We start from the raw sequence: 15513 nt of genomic DNA, 5'->3' as shown, positions 1-15513 counted from the left end.
TCACTGTGCCACTGTGAGGCAATCTTAAAGCTATACACATCAGAACACATGAAAGCCCGTTGTCTGTTGTTCATTCAGTGGTTGTGGAACGAATGCTTTTAGGATGGGTCGTTACTCACCGCGAAATCTTGCACATGCGCGTATATCGCATTCCTAGCAGGGCTTTTCTCCTGGTCTGTGTACTGTACAAAGCACATAAATACATCAATTTAAACCTGATAAATGATAGGAAGGACATAGATATCTAGGTCTGTATTTCTAAGCTTCATAAATCAATAGTCACTGTAATATGCACTCTCTTAAATATAAGTACATTACATCAGTCCAGAATTCTGATATTGCCAGAATAAGATTATTTGCATGTTTTGATTTTTGTTGAAAAGTTGTTACATGATAAATTAATATTATTATATTAACTGAAACAGAAGGAGTTTTCTGAAAACTGTAACTTATATTCTCTGCCTTATGTGGCTACAGTTTATAAGACAAAACTACAAAGATATGAAGAAAAATTGTACTTCTGCATGACTTAAGAATAATGTGAACATTTTTCAGCAAGACTACATCCCATTAAATTTCGAAGAATTTATTGGCTACCAGGGCGTGATGCTGGCCACAAACCCCATCTACTGCTGAGGTCAAGAATGAGTAGGAGCAATACCATCTTCTCCCCCCAAGCACCTACATGGCATATAGTGGAACAGCTTTACTTTACTTTTATTAGCTACATGAATATAAGCAATTCCTTAGACTGATTACTGGATTGATCAATGATGCTTTATCAAATGTATATGTTATATGCCACCAAGTTGTAGAATTACTCTGAATGATAAATTGCAAAAGATGCAGACACAACCCATTGCAGCCTGTTAAGATAACATACCAATACTTGCCTAGAGGGACTGAGAAAAATCACCAGAAACCTCAGGATAATCAGTGTCGGGCAAAATACTGATGTAAACAAGAAGCAAGAGTGATAAAATCCCAACTGCAACCTTCAGTCATTGTCACTTTGCTTGCTTTAAATATAAAGGTTAATTTAATTCTATTCATCTTCAAATTTAACAGCACAAACTCCTTGCAATTTCATGTCATTTTCACAGTGCAGTTTTGCAGAACTGTTACTGTTCTTACAAACTGTAAATATGCATTCTGATACATGGATCACTTATCAAAAGTGTATTTGGTTTCATTACGCTTGAATGACTGCACTGTCCTATCATCTGATTTTCAGGGCCAAAGTTTTTCTGTGTGACTGATGGATAAAGTCAAAACTTTGTTCTGGAATATTATTTTTTACAAAACATTTCATTTTTACTTGGTTTTATTACTGAAATGAATTGTATGATGTGTTCCACTACTACAGTTTTTTAGCTTCATAATGGGATATGAAGGGCAAAAGTAATTATTTGTTTCTGGGAATTTAAGTGAGATTCTGGAATATAATTCATAGAAAATGTACAGACTGCAGCGTAACCAATAGCATTTAAAATCAGATTTTAAATATGTCTCTCCTCCTTGCAAACTTTTATCTGAAAAGACTGTATTATTTATAACACAACTTGACTGACCAGCTAAATTACAGAAGGTAAAGTTTTTCAGTCATGTTTTTTACGCAACTCGCATACCCCTGGCTGAGAAACAATGTCATATGTGACATGCTACATTACTGTGAGTAGAAACATCCCTTGATCTACATGTATTTAGAGTTGCCCTTGGAAATTCACATATGTTTATAATTTTCTTTCCACCTGCTGCAACCTATGTAAGTAAATGTAATGTTTCTAGCAAGAAACTTATGCTGTCAACATACAGTCACACAGTATGATGATCAAATGGATAGAATTATTGGCCTACAAAATTTTTAGGTCTTTGTACTTATTAAGACTTCATCTGTCTTCGCAATGACCTATGAATACACAGCCCCTAAGAAAGACTCACATAAGTATCTTATTCTTCTTCTTTAGCGTTTGTCCCTTATGGTTGAGTATATTGTCAGAATAAAAGGGAAACAAATCTTACAGTAAAAAAGGGCATTAATGAAATATGTGAAACAGGCAAATCAAATATACTGCTCTTCTTTGTTCTTTTATTTAGCTGTAAAATGAGCATTTTACTTCAAAGATCTGGTAAGTCACATAGAATAAAAACCTTTAAATCAGTGGGGGCAGCAATAACATTTAGTCTAATATCAATGAAAATAAAATACGTGAAACTGTATCTTATGCTGAGAAGTTTTGTTAGATTCCTGGTTTCATGTTTAGCAGTAAACAGTGGGTCTGTGAATTTTCACTGCAATTTACTTATGTTTCCATGCATTCTCTGCACTCGAAACATCAAAAGAACACCAAGAGCAAGGACATGTATACCCACATTTTATCTCAAAAGTCATGTGGGGGATTTCAGTGAAATCTGGTATTGTGGGATGCACTAACAGTTTTTGGACTTGCTCAATTTTAGTTCTTACCAGCAGGTTACAACATAATCTCAGCTTCACATAAAGGTCAACTCATATTTTATCATATTTCCTTAAAAAACTCATTGTAAAAAGGATTGGTACATGACATACATTGCATTATGATCTATAACCTTAATATGAAACAGATTCTATGATTATTATTCAATGACATATAAGAAAAAGATTCCACGTCTATGATGTGTTTTTTTGTTTTAAAACAATGGGTTTCTATCAGAAATAAAATATTTATATACAAATAAATGAACGTCAAGGAGAATAAGGAATTCAAAAGTGCAAAGAATATATTTAAGAAATGAGATTTTAGGTTCTCACAGCACCACTGAAGATGTCTGATGGAGACTGTAAGCACATATAAAACATTGGTCAATTTGTGTGAGACTACACAGCACATCATTCCAGGAGGTAGTCATCTTCATATTTAGAAAATAATTGTACTCTAAACCTTGGAATAAAACCTGTGTCTAAGCACACTTGCTCTTTCACATACCGAATCCTGGCATAGCTAGACATAACATTACCACAAAACCCATACAGGTACTTACATCATTCTGTCTCTGTAATATTCATATCAAGGCAATGAATGACACATCACTCGTTTGTAAAATGGCCCTACTACGCATTGTGGTAAGCAACACCATACATAACTTTGATGTTTCTTTGATTTTAATTCTTATTAAAACTATAAACTTTAGCAGTATATTTTCATCAAATTTCTATTCAAAAAGGTTCTGGGTCTGCAGAAAATCATCACTGGTAATAATGTCTTATTTAGAATAGGTTACCTCCTAATATTTAAAATAAGTCATTCCTTTTTAAGATAAAAAATTATTACCAGGATTGTGCATTCTTATGTGAGTAGAGTAGAGTTTATTTACATTCCATAGATCCTTCTTAGGACTAAACCAAAGGATGTAGAACATGTCATGTGATTAAAGTGAATTATAAACATACTATATGTATGTAAATAATATGGAAAAAAACATTTTGGCAATATTACCACAAATCAGACCATGTGAGAGCAGTATAACGAAACAACCAACAGAAATAAAACCAACAAACACACCAAAAGAAGAATTACACAGATATTGTGTTCATAACTGGCTATACATAGCATAATTCTTTTGAGGAAATATAGGCATTTCTTCACTCTAATCTAAACTCACTGCAGAAAAGTTCAGTTATTAACAAAATATTTAAGGTAAGTGGATGTGCAAGGTGTCAGTTTGATGGCACTGCTTATTATAAGAGGAATTAAAGGTTATGTGTAAAATATTTTAATATATATGTAACAATACCAATAATAATGCAAGTATTGTATATTGTCATAAGATGCAATAATGACTCATTTGCAAAGCCTTACAGCAATTTTATACAATATAAAATATATCAGCAAATGGATGCTGTTTATTGTAGAAAGTTAAAATTTTCACAACTGTAACCTTACTTATATTTAACTGTGATGTTTATTTGCACTGCGTAATGTCAACTTTTTATATTGTTGTCCCTGAAAGTGCACCCCTAATTGCCCATCCTACATTTTCACAGCACACTTTTCAGAAAATATTCTGTCCAATAGAGGCGCTGCTAGAATCGAGAGCGTCAACCCTGTTTTCGGGAGCTACGGGGGGGAAGAGGGACCTGGGGAGCATGTCTGTGTGCTTGACTCAGTACGGAGAGCTTGCCGCTAGTTGAGAGAAAGAGGGTCAGAGAGAGGAGAAGTAACATCATACTGTGCAATGCGAAGTTGGATAACAGCTTGGACTCAACCTTTGTTCTGTAAGTACTATAGATATTACAAAACTAGGTATGAAAATATTGCAATTATTGAAAGTGGTATCTTGCTGTAGCTATGAAACCTGAGTATGTGTGTGTGAAATTCAATACGAAACCGTGGGAAATACGAAGAGATTGTATTGTCAGTGCGGTGAAAGAATGAGGGGTACCTGCTGAATGTAGACAGTATCTCCAGCACCGTTTCTTTTTAGTTTTTTTCATAATTTAAGCGCTGCAGGCAAAACCGCGCACAATTAAAATTTACATTAATGCAATGTAAAGCCTTGGCATAGTCTCTAGCGTAATTATTTTTGTTTTTAAACATCTAAAAATGATTTTGCACCGTGTGCTGTTTGTACAAAGGTAGGTCACATACAATCCATACTTTCATGCAGAGCAGGCAGATGTAGTTTAAAAGTGGCTCAAATAATAAGCGTGTCTTTAATACGGATGCTATGCATCTGGCACATTTGCGCCGGAAAACTTTAATGTATGACATGTTAGCATGCACATTTTTACATTAATATAGGTTAGCAGTAGAAAGTGTTTGGTCCCAAACACACACACCAACATAACTATAATGGAAAATATACAATATTTATATGAAGAAGGTATATTAAAATAAAATTCCTTTTAGATTCGCTTTTATAATTTTGTATCCAAGTTGAGACATTTTGTGTTGACTTATTGTTGATTCTCTCTGTTCACATTCAAAAATGTTACCTTGCACAGAAACACTACAGGTAAACTAGGTAGGGCATTCAGAAGGGCTTCCAAATTATTTGGATATACTGTTTTCTTTTGTTTTGTTGTAGAAATTATAAATTACCATTTCTTATACCTAAGTTAACCATTTCTGTAATTTAGGAACTATTATCAGTGTTTTAATGCCTTAATTTTTTTAGTGCTTTTGGCTTATATAATATTTTCTTATGCATTTATTATCTACCTGAATTATACAGCTAGTAATAACACTTCTTATTTGTAGGCAGTTTGGGGAGCACTTTTAAAAATATAAATTGTGCTTTATGGGTTATATTTTATGTGCAGCCAGTGGCATTCTTTAGCATATGTGACTTTTAACAAATAGTTTAAGTGATATGAGATTATTCTTTTTCATAGAAGGCTTTTGTTAATGCTACAAGATTCATGTTGTGACAGTGATTTAAAAATATTTTGGTAATCATATTGTGTTTTTTTCATACTTAAATCATGATGTAACAGGTTTAAAAATGAATACACAATTTGCAGCTTTACCTGTAAGCTGAGGAGACCAAGTTTTCGGACATATCCTGTAGAAGTTCATGTAGGTTTCTTCATTTATAAATGATGACATTCGTTGTAACAGTCTTGTAATGTAATTTGATACTTTTTTCATGTTTTAGCCAATAAACTACTTTCCTGCTATATTGGGGACTACCTGTGATTCATTGTGGTGCTGTATTGCAGTTGATGTTATGTGGGAAGTGTATGGTACTATAGCTAAGATTACTGACTGTTAATGTAAGACACTTACATCTTATGTACTGTCCTGCATGGCAAGTTGAAGGTTAATATGTGGCTGCTACATCCTGGGTTAAAATCCTAGCATGAATATGAATGTGCATTTATAAATTTACTTTTATAAAATCTGGATACAGGCTGTTATGTTAAAAATGGTAAGAAATTAAACCTTGAAGCAAATGCAGCCAACGGTAGTAATTGTTAAAATGATAAAAGTTTAAGAGTAGTCATTTTGATCATTATACTATTTGTCAAAAACAAATGTGTACTGTTGTTGGTGTGGCCATAATGAAAATAGTAGATCTAATAGATACTGAACTTTGTGTCCTGCATTATTGACAGGAAGTTGATCTAAACTGGTTTCCTAGCAAAATACAAAAATAATTTGCATTTGTTATTTGTTTTAAAGCAGGGCTGAATGCAGTGAATTTATAATTTATATGTCTATTGCCAGTCAAACTAGATGTGGGGAAAGTGTCTTAAAATAGCCTGTGATTATTGCCATGTGAGTTTGTAGTTGATAGTTATCTTGTTGAAAGTCATTCCTCCAACTGTTGCATTTGAGTTGTGGCCCTCTGAATGAAGCCTATGCATGAAACAGGAATACAACAAGGGCAGTTGAGTAGGCCTGTAATTTCCCTTTGCTTTTTTAATTCAGATAAGTTATTTAGTTATTCACTTATTTAAGAATGAAGAACATTATTTTGGTTTATCTGATTTGATTTGTTTCATTTTGCATATTGCACCTATTTGGCCACTTATGAGTATTACAAATCATTATACGTTAATCTTATTCTTCTGTGCCCACATCATAAATGTTCTCTTCTTTCAGCCAATATTTTAATTATCAATTGTTTGCTTCATTTTTCAATAAAGTGTTCAAGTATCACACAGAAGTTTATTTCTACTATCTTACTTTCTGTTAGAACATACATGTTAATGTCTATGACTTAATCTAGATTTACAACTTGCAAGTAATTGAAATGAAACATAAGGGAATGTACTATGTGATTGTGTTTGCTAATGGAACTCCATATTTTTACAACTTAAGAAACCAGTTCTAGACCCAAATTAAATTTATTTTTGTGGTAGGTGGGCCATTGTTGCCACATTTACACATATTGCATTTGACTTTTATGTTTATCCTTCAGAGTTTTATAAAAGAAATTAGAACAATTTTATATATCACATTTTTTTTTGGAAGTGGTTAATAAGGTTACATATCTGCATTACACATTATACAAAACAGTGTTATTGATATACATTTATATATGTGTTGTTTGTCTCCTTAAAATACAGCCTTATGAATGAAGGTCTGGTGAAGTGATCATCAACTGTAACATAGGACACATTGAATGAGATTCTTTGCTTACAGGAATGTAATGTGATGCTATTGCATTAATTGAACTGCTGACTACTACTCTAAATGTGCCTGTCAGGAGGGGAAATGGGGAGGGTGATGAGGAAGCACTTAACGCAACAGTGTTTCTGAGCAAGGGAACCAGGCCATTTACATGTTGAATAGTAATGAAAGATTTTTTTAATCATGTCACTTGGTAAATGAACTATACTAATTCTAAGTTTTAATACTGTTTGTTTTCTTTATACTTTTAATTTCAGTATATTGTGTTCCATACTGATTTGAGTTCTTTACATCTTTAGAAAAGTGATTATATGGCTGCAAGGCAGATAGTAAGAACAGCAAAGACACATATTGAGTGGTATAGAAGCTTATGTGTATGTACTTACATGTGTTGTTCTTGAGCACAAGTGAACTGTTGTGAAAAAGATTCAAGCAACAATGTGGTGTTTGCTATGTGTTTGTTGTTTACATTATGAGGTCTGTGTGTTAAAAACAGTCCTTTTGTAGAGGGCTAGGTACTGTAGTCTTGCATGTTGATTACTGAGTAAATTGTTCTTATGCAGTGGATTCTGTTTGATCCATGCTATACTGACCAGTCATGAGCCTCTGTACATTTCAGATTTTTGCAGAGCTATAGAATTGATGTATTCATGAGTTGTTATGGTTCATGACAATTGAATTGTAAGCTACAAGGAATTTATTAATAATGTTTACAGTTTTCAGACTATATACCACCATTTAAGATATTGTGACATTAGATTATTTTGTGTGAAGTTATGCTAATTTTTGTGAAATTTAATTTAAAGGTTTAAAGTTGCCTCCCAACTGAAGCAGATGAGATAGAGAGGTGTCCTACAGATGTACAGTTTAAATGTGTGCACTGTTTTAAATGGGGCTGGATGATGTAACTTGTCTTTTTAGATCATGACATTACCTCTTGGCTTGAAACCTTTAAAGTACTTATACATTTGTCAAAGGTAGTGCCAAGGAATGTTACTGTCTCTTTCTTCTTTATTTTATATTATTGACGTAAATACGTCTATACGGAAGGGTCATTCATCAAAAAAGTGAAAGGAAAACGTGTAAGACCCACATCAACAATGTGTAAATATGGACTGACAACAATGGTCAGCTTATGTGCATTGTTATGTTTCCTAAGGAACGTCATCTGTTTACTCGGCATTGTTGTGTTACATTACTGCCATCAACAATCCGCTTTCGTTATTGCGGAAAGAGCTGAGCTGTGAATCAGTTGTAGAAGAAGTGAGTTGTAGACTAGATAATTTTGTGCTGGTAAAAACGTTTTAGAATATCACAAGTACTTATCTTATATAAGAATTATTACATTACATTTCATTACATTACAGAGATGTATTTACGTCAGATTCTCCGGAACCGTGGTTCCACAGTCAACTTTTTTTCACATTAGCACAGTGCTGCATGTATTCATATGAGTTTTTTTCCATTCCTACTTTCCACAAAAGCTGAGCTTCTTAAAAGGAAAATGTTGGTAAGATATGGAATAGAAACGTTTTATTTTATGATTATAAATGAAATGTTGATATTATAATATCAGAAAATTATATTAAATTTGAGGTTTGCATGTTAGCTGAAGATGCTGATTGTGGTCTTCTAGGTGGTTATGAACATTTTAGAGGAATGTTCTCCACGTGTTCAAGGTTGAAGATGGAGGCAACTTGTTCCTCTGAAATCTTGGTGACCACCTACATGGCTTAAGAACTCTGATGACCAAAACTGATGCAAGTAAATTATGTTAATGAGGAAGTGACGAATAATTATTAGAATATGGATCCACAGAGAGGATGAATTAATGTCATAAGATTATCATTAATTATTATTTGTATTTTAAAATAGTTTATACTGGTGGTGGGTTGTTGCTTTGATGGGGTCATAAGGGACATATTATTTTTCAACTTCATTTACAAATAACGTAAGGTGAACAAATGTTTAATTACTGAAACATTTTCTTATAACATGATTATGTGGAGCTTTAAAAGAGTGAAAATTGGCAGGGGAAAATTAATATATGGGCCAGTTACCTGAGAAATGTTCTGTACAAAAAGGAAGGGAAAAAGGCACACCAGACTTCTCCAAATTTGAAACTAGTAATCACAAAGAAAGTGAAGTAATGTTGTTATTCGTTTATGATATATGAGTTTGTGGTCATAGTTTGTGTATTTTCATATGCTGCTACTTTTATATGTCAGTGGATGAAAAGTTTAGTGATTTTAATTTCGCCATCACCACTTGTTGACTCTTTCTGACCCCAATTATATAAGTATTTCTCTGAGGGTCATCACTTCTGTAATCCATGTGGTCATTATTTTTTAATAGCATGGGAGACTTACATTTACAGATAAGATAGGAAAAGGTTTGAATATTTGAGTAACTTCTAAATATTTAAGGTGTTCTTTGTATGTTGGAAAGAATTTTGTCTGTGCCTTATACATTTTTAAGACCTGATGATCTTTTCCCATTAGTCACTTATAGTATTTAAGTTATCAGACTTCATCCTGTAATTTAATAACTATTTTTTACAGTTTACATTATCAGAGAGACTTTATTCAACATTTTTTAAATGTATATATCCTGTGGCCTCTTATGATTGGGAAGCAGTGACTGGTGCAGACTGTGCAGATGTTTTTGTTTGGGAATAACCTCATTATGAACTTAACAGTGTAGTATTCTACAGAATTTGCTGTGTTCTGACATCAGAGTGATACATTCTGTTGTAGCAAATGGGAATCTAGTACATGTTTGATCTCCTTTGTGGTGTTTGATATTGTTTATATGGTCTGTTTTCTTTACATTGCCTCAAAATATTTTGGTTCTGCTGATTATTGTTTCTCTTCAGAGTTCCCTCTCTTCAATTTTATTTTGTGTTTTAACCATTATTTTATCTCTCCATTGTATTTCAATTCAAAATAATTCTCTTCCCACACTTGTAAATAATCTTCAGTAAAGGAAGAGTAACCATGGTGAGCAAGGTTCGTATTGTAATTGATATATGATCATAAATGATAAGGTTTTGTCTAAAATTAAACGTGTGTTGGAAGTGGTTTGTTGATTCAGTTTTACAACACTGGTTTTTCTGTTTCTGATTGAGTAGGGCGAATAAAAAAGAATGTGTAATATTAAATGGCAGTGTTTTTCCTGCATGTAGGCAACTCTTTGAGGATTTAAATATGCTTCCAGTGGTTTATATGTATATAAGTGAAAATAAATATAGAGAAGTTGGAATATGACACAGAAAGTCATAACTACGACACACACCAAAGGTTGATCTCCATGTTCAGTTTTACACAACCAGTGTTTTAAGAAATGGGTAGTGAACACAAGAAATCAGTTATTCTGTAGTTGCTGAATGATCTGAAATCGGAAAAAAAATGTTTAAGATGGAGCTGTGATCTTCTGTTGCAACATACATTCTGTTCTGTAGATAAATAAGAGATGGGCGGGGAATGTAGCACACATGGATGGGGCAAGAGGTGTGCACCGGGTATTGGTTGGGAAGCCTGAGGGGAAGAGACTGCTGGGGAGACCTAGATGTAGATGGGAGGATAATGTCAGGCGGGATCTATTGGAGATAGGAGTTGAAGGAGACTGAATTTTGTTGGCCCAGGACAGGGTCCGGTGGAGGGCTTTGGTTAATTTGGTGATGAACCTTTGGGTTCGGTAAGCCATCTAGTTACTTAGATGAATATATGTGTTATTAATTGATAGAATATGATGTTTCTATGAAAAGATGACTTGTTTTGCAAATTTTAATGTAAGTAAATTTATTGCCATGTGTCATACTGATACGGCTGAGATGGATAAGTAAACGTATAGAAGTGATCATGGCTAATGAAATTTAATATGGAGTTATTACTCTGTCATATGTTTGTTGCATTGAATGGTCTCTTTTGTTCATGAAGCTTTGGGTTAGCTCAGTCATTACAGTGAGTGACTATGGACTGGATGATTGGGGTTCATTCCCTGATGGGCTGAAGATTTTTTGTCTAGTCTCTGTGTCCAGACCGGCTCTGGGGCCAACCCAGCCTTCTATCCAATGGGTACCAGGATCCTTTTCTAAGTGTAAAGTGTAGCTGGGGTGTAATGCTGACCACTCACCCCTTTCTAGGGCCAAGGTTAAAAGTAGAGCTATAACCCCCCCCCCCCCCTCAAGTACCTGCTTTACTTTTACTTAACATTTGTTCATAAATAATGAATTTTGAACTGATTATTTTCTTACAGCTTATATCTGGTTTATTTTTGTGTCAAATATTTTGTTTTAAAATAAGACATATCTAATGCTAAAATTGTATAATTTTATTGTGGCATTTTTTATCATATCTAGTAGCTAAAGATTTGGTTGCCCCAATTATGTGTCAGGGAAACTGGAAATTTCATATTATTCATTTGTGACTTGGGATGCAATTTACAGTGTGTTTTGCAAGTGGGTATATTGTAACTTATAATGTAGATGCTTCCTTTCACTTACAATTCATCATTCATATTCAGTTACAGGATTCTGTGACAAATTTAAACAGGAGAGGAGGGGTACTAACAGAAGAATACTGAATATTTCTTGAACACTGTGAATTTCTTTTTTGAGAAAATGGTAATAGGTTCCCTAATGGATAAAGTATACACTGCACTGACTTTTGCTGTAGTAAATGGTTCTACCAAACATAGCATTTCACTTGCCAGATGCTTCCCTTTCTCTGAATAACAAGACAGGGTTGTAAAAAAATAGGTTGCAAAGAAGGAAAACCTCAATGACTTTGCTTCAGAAACTATTGAATTGCGTTCTTCTGTTATTGTTTGAAACTGATGATTGAAGGATGTAGTTGGAAATAGAGTGGCATAAGGAGGAAACTTGTTCACATAAGCAAATACTGTTAATGAGAATGATTATGTAATGTAGTGTATTGCATAATATGTGTAGGCCATGTGGTTTGTATCTATAGTTTCATCATTTATTTATTTCATTTGTTGGAACTACATAAACTGTAAAGTAGTTGCACCAAGTTTAGCATGTGGAAAATAACAAACATTGTATTCACCCATTAACAAAACTAATTTCTCCTAGTGTATGGTATGAGTCCTTTAATGGAAGGATTATTACAGTTTTCTTTATTTGTGTTTCGATGGAGGTAGGAAATTATTGGATGTTGGCAAAATTATTTTGTACCCTGCAACTAATATTTGTTGAAGTATGTAATTAATAAATTCCACATGTTTTGAGAGTCTGTCACTAAATAGCCTATTCTCCCTTATTGAGTTTTAACTGAGTATTAAAAAAAGTTGTTTAGGTTGTACACTGAACATGGCATTTCAACTAATGGTATATTGGTGTAATGTAAGTTAATATTTTGTTGTCTGCTACAACATATTATATAATAAAGTTAACTAAATGTAAAATGCAACAATTATTCTTGTACATAATAGTGTTTTATGGAAAAATGACATACTTTGTTGATGAAGTGTAATGCAGGGATATGTGTTGTGACTGTGACCATGACAGTGAAAGGAAAGTTCAAGCGTTTTTAAACTCGAGTTGAAAAATCCATCAAAAGTGATGACTTGGATGAATTCAATTCAGAGAACCCTCGCAAGGTGTGTCTGATGATTTAACCTCGACTAATTTTAAAAACATATTTTTAACATAATAGCGTCAAAATTTAGAACTCAGTACTCCATGCTTATGCTGCCACCTCTTTTAACATTTCATGTATTCTTATGTGATGTAAAGTGAAGGAAACAGGAAAAGTTTGAGCACTTCAGAATAAGGGCCTGTGGACATGCAGTTGTGAAACCTTGTTAACATTGCAACATGATGAACAGAGAGATCTGACTCACAGTTTGATTACTTGTTTTATGTGCTGTATGGTTAAACATTTTCTGTTTTGCTGTACTGAATATTAGGCGTATACTATTTTGCAAGTTCTTGCTGTTTTCTTTTTTGATTAATTACTGACTCATTTTGTTTCTTTGTTTTAGGTCATAACACCGGCAACAGAAATCTGCATATTGTTAAAGTACCTCATGCGAGTTACAAAAACTATATTTTTTAAAGTCAAGTTATTGGCTTCAATAGGATTTCTCACATACTATTTAAAATACCGCCATGGAAAAAGAGAAGAATGAAACTGAACCAGAAATAGATGAAACAGTTGACATTGGACCTGGAATGAAAGAAGGTGATGTTGATAACGCTAATCTTGAGTCTTTCAAATTAGATGCAACTGTAGAAGATGTAATGGACAAAAGTGAGGAGATAAAGGAAGTGAATAATGCTGAGAAGCTGTTGCCAGCAGCTTCAGAGGAAGAGGTTATGGATGAGAGTGTTAATAGCACAGATGAGGTTAAGGAGGATCCAACTGTTGAATTTCATGAAGTTGACTCTGATGTGGATGTTCAAGAAGAAAAAAAAGATTCAGAAGTTCAGTCCACAAAGAAAATGTCAGTGGATTCCTGTAAATCAAGACCAGACAGTGGGGAAGTTAAAAATGGGTAAGACCAATAGCACAATGCTATCTTTTCATATTTGCATGCTCACACATGTGATGGGATATAACCATTTAGCTGTTCAAGGTTTTGAGGTATGTAGATTGGTGGACTCTGATTTATGCTTTATTTACATCTTTTGGACAAAAATTAATACCATCCAGAACAGTTGTTCATGAACATTATTTCATGTGTAATATATTTATATATAAATCTTGGTTAGTTTGATATGTGGTTAACTGGTTATGGTTATTTATTGTATATCCAGTTTGTGATGTTATTTTAAAAACAATATTTTATGCATGCAATGTAATTTTATATATATATATATATATATATATATATATATATATATATATACACACACACACACACACACACACACACACATACATATTGATTAGTTCAGTTTTTTGTATTGGTTCGTTCTGTATATCCTCTGCTTACAGTTTGTAATATTACGAGTTGTTTTCAAATTAGTGGTGCACTAATGGCACTAAACTGTTCTGTATAGTTAATGGTGCATAACATGATTATTGTAGTTGGCAACAGATTGTGGCCATTGCCTTTTTGTAACAAAGGAAGTCAGACCTACTTGTATGAGTTCATTTTAGCAGCAGGCCAAGCTCCCCACACACACACACACACACACACAGAGGCAAATAGGACAAGTTTATAATTCAAGGTCAAGCAATCCCCAGCAGGCATCTGGCAACATTGTAAAACCAGCTGCATGTATATGACTTGTGCCACATCAGTTTCCAAACCTCTTGTACTGTAAATATGTTTTGATGGAAAGTACTTGCATTAATAGTGGTGGACTCAGTCAGTACTGATGAAGGGGCTGCAGAAAGTTACAGTTAGTGTGGACTGTTTAAGGACCCAATTGCCTAGGGAGGAGAAGGTTAATGTTGCTTGTCTTGTTGCATATATTAGAGGGTGACAAAACTTCAGTAAATCTATTATATTTCCGGCCTTAAGTCTGCAATTTGTTAGTACTGAAGTATTTGTATATATATTCAGAATTGATAACTCACTGATTTTCAGTTATCCTGATCTTTTATAAGAATGTAATCTTTCATATATCATACCGTACCTTCTTCAGATCACCAGTAATAATGAATGTAATGTTGTTTCGTAAGTGGTTTTCAGCACAGTTCACCAACAAGGAACATGTGAATTATTGGGATGATTTTATATAGTGCCTTTAATAAAAAGCTTGTTCATAATTGTTTCACCATTTGGAAACAAAGTTATATCTATTGTATTGAACTGTTTTAGGGCGGGATGCTATTGTACAGTATTTTGTGAGCATAGTCTTCTAAAAAGATGAATTATAAATATGCCATTACAGATATTCGTTACTCTTTATAACTGCACAAATAATGAAGTTCATATGGCATGGAAATTTTCTTTTGTGCCTTGTTTTGTGTATGTGTCCAGGTTGGATGGTCATGTTATCCTGCAGTTTGGTAGATTTGAATTACATAATCAGTGTGTATTTTTGCTAATATTAAAAACAACAGCAACAATACAATGATAATAATGTTTCAATAATTGTAATAAACTGTCCTTGGTATTTTGTCCCTTTCAGAACCTGGGACAGACAAATCTTAATCATGTCATATGTTAATGATGTTATTGATTATTACCAATACAGCAGTGTTTATTCTATGATTGTATTCGTGGTAAACAACATGGTAACATAACATAATAAAGAGTAATGAGTAACTGCAGCATTCACATAACTTTAGTTGTAAATAATTTTTTGTGTCTTTTCTCCCACCACCTGTTTCCTTCAAGATGGCTGTCTTCAGGCTTGTAGTGCCATGTAATCTGATCGAAGTTTACTGACATTTCAGAGGTTTTTGCCTCCTTCTCA

The 15513-nt window shown here is 33.6% G+C and overlaps 2 protein-coding genes and 1 long non-coding RNA gene across 24 annotated transcripts in view; 1 reads left to right on the top strand and 2 right to left on the bottom strand.

The window, feature by feature from the left end:
- LOC110833913 (myotubularin-related protein 9) overlaps positions 1 to 4070 on the bottom strand; it is a 48952-nt gene extending 44882 nt beyond the window's left edge. The window contains exon 1 of the mRNA XM_022072524.1: positions 3924 to 4070. The gene's annotated coding sequence lies outside the window, so the exon portion shown is untranslated. The remainder of the gene's footprint in view (positions 1 to 3923) is intronic.
- A 32-nt stretch (positions 4071 to 4102) lies between these two features.
- Zmynd8 (Zinc finger MYND-type containing 8) overlaps positions 4103 to 15513 on the top strand; it is a 139149-nt gene continuing 127738 nt past the window's right edge. For 9 of the 22 annotated variants that reach the window (XR_015534385.1, XR_002544399.2, XR_015534384.1 and 6 more), the window contains exons 1-2: positions 4103 to 4255; positions 13125 to 13637. Coding sequence is in view for 16 of the 22 variants with exons in the window: in XM_022072515.2 (XP_021928207.1) it covers positions 13252 to 13637 (386 nt within the window). In the remaining 6 variants the exon portion in view is untranslated. Of the gene's footprint in view, positions 4256 to 4284; positions 4616 to 5637; positions 5756 to 8306; positions 8382 to 8485; positions 8629 to 8754; positions 8883 to 12520; positions 12741 to 13124; positions 14536 to 15513 lie in introns of those variants that run through there. The other 13 variants (XM_022072518.2, XM_022072517.2, XM_022072513.2 and 10 more) reach the window with 9 other exon arrangements.
- LOC110833918 (uncharacterized) lies at positions 6640 to 7621 on the bottom strand. The gene is made up of 2 exons (XR_002544411.2): positions 7505 to 7621; positions 6640 to 7089 (listed from the first exon to the last, which is right to left on the bottom strand). It is a non-coding gene; the product is annotated as an uncharacterized LOC110833918 (long non-coding RNA).

The sequence above is a fragment of the Zootermopsis nevadensis genome, unplaced genomic scaffold, assembly GCF_977971745.1.
Source record: "Zootermopsis nevadensis isolate Lab colony 2312 unplaced genomic scaffold, Znev_1.0 Znev_ptg000010l, whole genome shotgun sequence".
Lineage (NCBI taxonomy): Eukaryota > Metazoa > Arthropoda > Insecta > Blattodea > Termopsidae > Zootermopsis > Zootermopsis nevadensis.
Note: the sequence above shows the minus strand (reverse complement) of the source record. Positions and strands in the feature narration are given on the sequence as shown.